General features: G+C 39.2%; 1 protein-coding gene across 1 annotated transcript; it reads left to right on the top strand.

Annotated features, from left to right (window-relative positions):
• The first annotated feature begins 1,165 nt into the window (after nt 1-1,165).
• Nucleotides 1,166-6,298, top strand: LOC128355149 (photoreceptor-specific nuclear receptor-like). The gene is made up of 8 exons (XM_053315383.1): nt 1,166-1,284; nt 2,288-2,391; nt 2,602-2,756; nt 2,835-2,901; nt 3,832-4,010; nt 4,626-4,866; nt 5,142-5,247; nt 6,166-6,298. Exons 2-8 carry the CDS (start codon nt 2,307-2,309, stop codon nt 6,296-6,298), a joined length of 966 nt encoding a protein of 321 aa, XP_053171358.1. The 5' UTR covers nt 1,166-1,284; nt 2,288-2,306.

Genomic DNA, 6,298 nt, shown 5'->3' with positions numbered 1-6,298 from the left:
GGCTCCCTTTTGAGGAGCTGCCACGGAGGAGCACCCACAGACAGTGACGGACCCTGACGGCCTGTGAGAGCACACGCAACCTGTTGACTTGCAACAAGTGTGAGCTTCATGGCTGGACCCAAGCCCATCTGTATCTCCACACTGTAGAGGCTCTGCAGGGGATTCAACCTACCATCTGCACACTGAGAGGCAACTAGAGGCCCACGTTTGTTCACTTTGCTGCAACAAACTAAAGAGGACATATATACACGTTGTATCTTGAATATTTTTCCGAACCCCAGAGAGGAGGAGGAACACTTTACAACAACTTGTCTCAGTATCAGTCAAGGAGTTATTTTTTTTTTAAAGTGAGAAATGATGGAAGATCACTTATCGAAGATCTCCATGATGCAGTCCTCTTCGCCCACGGAGTCGTCTGGGAGTGGCGGGACTGACGACAGCAGAGGAGGTGAGAGCTCTACAGTGTTATGATCTTCAGGAGCAACAGGTGCCTGAGAGCTGGCGTGCAAACAGGGCCTGTGGTAGTCAGGAAAAATACACTTTGGGAGTTTTCTGATGCTCACAAAGTTGATTTAATGTGTGACTATTTGAAATACTCAGTTTTGTGCATTTATCTGTTTAATATTTAACCACACAGGCATGAAGTCAAATTAAAACATCATGATTATGTGCATGCATCTTTTCTGATTAAAATAAAAACAAAGAGCTGGCAGCTTCAAGTTCACATTTTCTGAAGATAAACATACTTGATTAAAGCAGCGCAAGGTTAAAATAAATATTTATTACGTAACTGTAAGCAAAGCTGTCTGAATTTATTTATAATTAATGGGTTTATTTAGATTAATTTCAGTATCCCTGCATCATTTGTGTTAGTTGTTAATCTGCCTCCAGCCATTTATTGTTTAAATTTCATAATCATCCACTAAATGAGATTTTCAGTCCTAAACGGCTGTTGCAATATTGACTCGTGTGTTTGGTGAGGGCCTCTGAGCTTCATGCAGCCGGAGCTCACAGCCACAGATGGCAGGCACACATGTATGAAACAATACTACGTTAAATGAATGGCAACTAACCGACCTGCTCCTGTCTCCTGTGTGTGTGTGTGTGTTTGTGTCACCGTATTTGACTCACAGCCAAGAGTCCAGCTCCAGGAAAAGCTCTGAGCCCGGCACTGGTCTGCAAAGTCTGCGGTGACACCAGCAGCGGGAAACATTACGGCATCTACGCCTGCAACGGCTGCAGCGGCTTCTTCAAACGCAGCGTGAGGAGGAGACTCATTTACAGGCAAGTTCAAAGATGCAACGCTCCTGTCAGACATCTGTACTTCAGTCTGGGATTTTGGGTTTTTCTATTTAATATGTGCAGATGTCAAGATACACAATGTTCCCATGTGTAGGTGAAGTGCATTATGGGTAATGGAGGCAAATTCAAAGTGTGAAGATTACATCATTTTCAGCTTTTTATTCAACAGACTAACTTAATTTATATGCAACAAAATCCATACATGTTGTACAATAATAGACAATAATAATAACACAATAATTGCCATGCATGTTCACTCTTAATCCAAGTGTAAAAAAAAGTGGAGTGCCACACACCAAAATTTAAATAACTGGAAACTGTTATCACTCTCAAATTGATTGACACATCTCATAAGACAAAGACTAACAACAAAACCTAAATTATTAATATTTTCTGATTCTGATTAAAATTATATCTTTCAATAATGACCAGGAAAAAAAACAAATAAATGCTTATTTTACATCTACAGGTCCAGTTTTATGATGGCTTCTGTGTGTAACCGTAATAATTTATGGTTAAAAAAAAATTACAGATTGAACCTTTAAAAGTGTGACTTGTAACTTTTTTTAGTTCCTACTGTAATTTTGTCAATATTCCTTTAAATTCACGTAAATAAATATTTGACTAATTGAATTGAAGTAATTATAACCAAAAAAACGTGATATCTTAAATTTTTAATGGTGAAGCTGTTTGTTTACATTTAAATCACAGGTTCTGTCTTTATATTCACTGTAAGTCATTTTTAAAAAAGGTTAGGTTATCATTTATTTCAAGTTCTGGTTAAGATTAAGGATTTGTTCGAGGTTTTCCCGCTCAGTCCATATGGTCCAAAATTTTCCATGCAGTTAGTGACAGATGGCGTTTTTATTTCCATACAAATGAGAATGAATTTCAGTCAATAAGAAAATAAATGAAATATGTAGTTCGGTATTTCTGGTAGTTTTGAGTTGACTCTCCCTTTAAAATCATAACTGTGGGTTTACAGATGCCAGGCCGGTACAGGAATGTGTCCAGTCGACAAAGCTCATCGTAACCAGTGCCAGGCATGTCGGCTGAAGAAGTGCCTGCAGGCGGGCATGAATAAAGATGGTAAGTGTGTTAAATTATATTTAATATATAGGAAATACATCATGTTAAAAAAAACTGGCAGAGATTCAAATATGAAACTGTGTGAAGTTAAAATCAAAACTATAGAGATCATATATAATTTCTTGCCGCCTTTTTTTTTTACCGCCCTTTCTGGTTTCCTCTTTGTTCATCTTTACTTTCATCTCTTCCCCCTCCTCTTCCTCACTGTAGCAGTGCAGAACGAGCGGCAGCCCCGCAGCACAGCTCAGGTCCGCCTGGACTCCATCGACGTGGACCCTGAGAAGGATCACCTGGCCACCACACGAGAGCCCACTTCCTCCGCCTCTTCTTCCTCCTCCTCTTCTTCCTCTTCCTCGGGCGGCTCTGTCATCACGTGGCCCCACATCACCTCGTCCATGTCCATTACCTCGTCTGTCGCCACCCAGCGCTGCGTCAGTCCGCAGAATAACCACCGCTTCATGGCCAGCCTCATGACGGCCGAGACCTGCGCCAAGCTGGAGCCCGAAGACGGTGAGGAGGGTTTGATATTCGAGCTATAGAGCTAAAGCTGCAAAATAATTCAGATCAGACAAAAAGGTTTCGCTTTAAATTTAATGTGCAACTTTAAAGAGTGTTGGCCACCTCAGATTTTGAGTTAGAATTTAGAGAACATCTCCCTATAACTGGAAATATTTTTGGCTATTTTGAAGAAATGTGAAAAAGTTTGCACCAGTGTCAAATGCATGTAGCCGAGATAAAGGGTCCAATATTTTAGGATCACTGTTAACGCAACTTTACTGAGCTAAGACACGACATGATGCATGAAGGGATTATTCAGTAGAGAGGGAGGGAGGGTGGAGGGGTTGATCCAAAATCTGTGACGCTTTTATCTTCATCTACTAATACAGCGTGAGGTCACCGTGAAACCTACGCAGTTTCCACAAAGGAGCATGAACTATGTTTCATTTAACGGGGCTAAAAGCCTACTGTTATTCTCGTGTCGGTGTGCTTACATACTAACATTTAATCAACAGCAACTTGCATCCATTTAGCATGTAACATGCCAGAATTAGCATGTTAACATCCTCTCAGATACCATGCTGATAATCTAACATGCACTAACTAGTTAAGTTTCTTAACCTCCTGAACCAAGACTGTACCTATGTAAGATAAGATCCAACCTTACTAAACCTGGCATATAGACCCAAGGATTTAATTTTGCTCTATTTCATCCAATACTGACCATCAGCTTGTCAATTTTGTGGGAAACTTTGCCCCTTTCTCTCGGCTCATTCAGTATTCTGTATTATCTGTAAGGCAAACAGTTGTGGCACAGTTAAGGAGAAAATAACCAAACATTAACACAACCCAGACCTACAACAAAACGATGGTGGAACATAAACTGAAGTGGGATCATTTCTTCTTGCACTCGTCAATCTAAATTCGTCATTTGTGTTTCAGTGGACGAGAACATCGACGTGACCAGCAACGAGCCAGAGCGAGCATCCTCGGAGTACCACATGGCTCTGTACCCGTCCAGCTCCGAAAACGTGTACGAGACCTCGGCGAGGCTTCTCTTCATGTCGGTGAAGTGGGCCAAGAACCTGCCAGTGTTTTCCAACCTGCCCTTCAGAGACCAGGTAAGACTCTCACTCTATTATTCTTATACTTAAAGCGTACTGGAGCTTACACTCCTTCCACTTGAAGATTTTAAATACTGTAGTTGTAATAATGATCTAAAGATATTGAAACATTACACATATAGCATCTCACTCTATTTTCACTGTTATCATGAGAAAAATAAAACCTTTTCTGATTTTAAAATAATTTAATAATATTTTTTGAGCTTTGAAAAGTGTGGAATCCTCGCTAGGAGAAAGTTTAAGGATATCTCATAATTTTGACTCATCATACATTTTCATTTATAGGTGTAAAAGTGTCACTAAGTATGTCATAGCTATGGATTAAAATATTATTATTTCAAATAATATGTGGCACAATTACACAGTAATGAATTATTATGTAATGCTAAGTCATAATTCTGATTAAAGCTAAATTTCTGTCCTGGCTTCAGAATTTTATGACAAAGCTCAATTGCTTATAGTTTATCAGATTATCATTTTTCTGGCAGAAATGAGCTCCCATTAATTTGTCCGTAACTCCTTTGACTTAACTAAAATCAAAGCTGCATTTCTGAGCTCCTGAATCATTACATTACGTTATTCACCTCCTTCCTCTTCTTCATCTCCCACCAGGTCATCCTGCTGGAGGAGGCGTGGAGCGAGCTCTTCCTGCTCTGTGCCATCCAGTGGTCTCTGCCGCTGGACAGCTGCCCGCTGCTCTCTCTGCCAGACCTCTGCCCCGGCATGCAGGGAAAAACCAGCTACACCAGTCTGGACCTGCGCCTCCTGCAGGAGGTCTTTACCCGCTTCAAGGCCCTCGCTGTCGACCCCACAGAGTTCGCCTGCCTGAAGGCCATCGTGCTCTTTAAACCAGGTGAGGAACTGCAACTGTCATAAAAAAACCCAAATATTCAACAAGTTACTATAAAGGACGATTATCAATGATTTTACTTATTTTCTCTTTTGTCACATTAGAGTTTTACTTTACTGAGTAGAACTTTTTTGACTTTCATTTTTAAATTAGTCTTTCCCAAAAGGCCAGATGAAGCATAAAATGCACATAGACATCAGCTTTACAAATAGATCATAAATAAATATTTTTTTGTGTGAATTATTTTGACTCACGTTGCTGTTTCTTTGCGTCCACAGAGACTCGTGGCCTGAAAGATCCAGAACAAGTGGAGAACCTGCAGGATCAGTCTCACGTGATGCTGGGACAACACATCCGCTCGCACTACCCCAGTCAACCCGCAAGGTATCATCCTGCCGCATCACATCACACCAAAAAAAAATCCACCTTTAAACACTTCTGTAAAATCTCATTAACTAGTGGCATTCACTGTGACTGAATCATTGTTAGATTCAGCTATGAGATATTATAACTGAGAGTAAATGAGAGTTACCACTTTACTCACACTGTCTTAGTCCTTTTCCTTCAAATCTAACATTAAAAATCAGTTTCTGTCTTTCTCTCTGCAATTCATTTCTCTTGCAAATGATATTTGAAGCCTTTACTGTTTGACATTAAAGGAAAAATGCCAAAACAGTTTATTGTGGATGTTGCATGACACAAGGCAAAATTAAACTTATAAGAACTATATAGTATAGTATAGTAGTTTTCACAGCAAGCTTTCTTATTTTGTAATAAAAAAAGTTGTTTAAAGTTAACCAGGTAATAGTAAATATGAACTTCCTAATGTTTGGAGCTCATGTTTCGATGGAGGGGCACTAATACTAAATCATAGAGTTAATTTTCTTTCTTTCTGTGCTTTTTATTGCAGTGTATTGCTGTTCTCTATATTAGCACATTGTAAACTGAATTAAAAAAACTGAACTTACAAAAAAATGGCAGAATTGGACCTAAGAAATGTCTGCTTAAGTCCTCAAAAATGTTTGTGTCACATCGCTGAAGCATTATTTAAACTTTCTGCTATCAAACATCACAAATATTAAACTTTATATTATGTTAAATTTCTTAATAATTACTGAGAGACTCAATAAAAATACACCACCAAGCAACAAAACGGGTCCTAAGTGGCATCGATAGTGTGTAAACAATGTTTAAGGTGGATTTTTGTCTTTAAATTTACCACAAAAAATGATTCATAACATTAAACTGCAGCTTTTTATTGATTCTTAATATTTCCTGTTTCTTTTTTTTTTTTAATTTTAGGTTTGGAAAGCTGCTCCTTCTTCTTCCCTCTTTGCGTTTTGTGAACTCAGAGCGGATAGAGCTGCTGTTCTTCCACAGGACCATCGGAAACACTCCCATGGAGAAGCTGCTGTGTGACATGTTCAAAAACTAA

This window comes from Scomber japonicus, chromosome 1, assembly GCF_027409825.1.
Source record: "Scomber japonicus isolate fScoJap1 chromosome 1, fScoJap1.pri, whole genome shotgun sequence".
NCBI lineage: Eukaryota > Metazoa > Chordata > Actinopteri > Scombriformes > Scombridae > Scomber > Scomber japonicus.
This window is presented reverse-complemented; position numbering and strand designations above follow the sequence as displayed.

Excerpts from the sequence above, each read along its gene's own strand:
- LOC128355149 (XM_053315383.1), top strand. The coding sequence starts at position 2,307 with ATGTGTCCAGTCGACAAAGCTCATCGTAACCAGTGCCAGGCATGTCGG. Across the intron at positions 2,392-2,601 it reads GGCGGGCATGAATAAAGATG|CAGTGCAGAACGAGCGGCAG; the intron begins GTAAGTGTGTTA and ends TCCTCACTGTAG. Across the intron at positions 2,902-3,831 it reads CAAGCTGGAGCCCGAAGACG|TGGACGAGAACATCGACGTG; the intron begins GTGAGGAGGGTT and ends TTTGTGTTTCAG.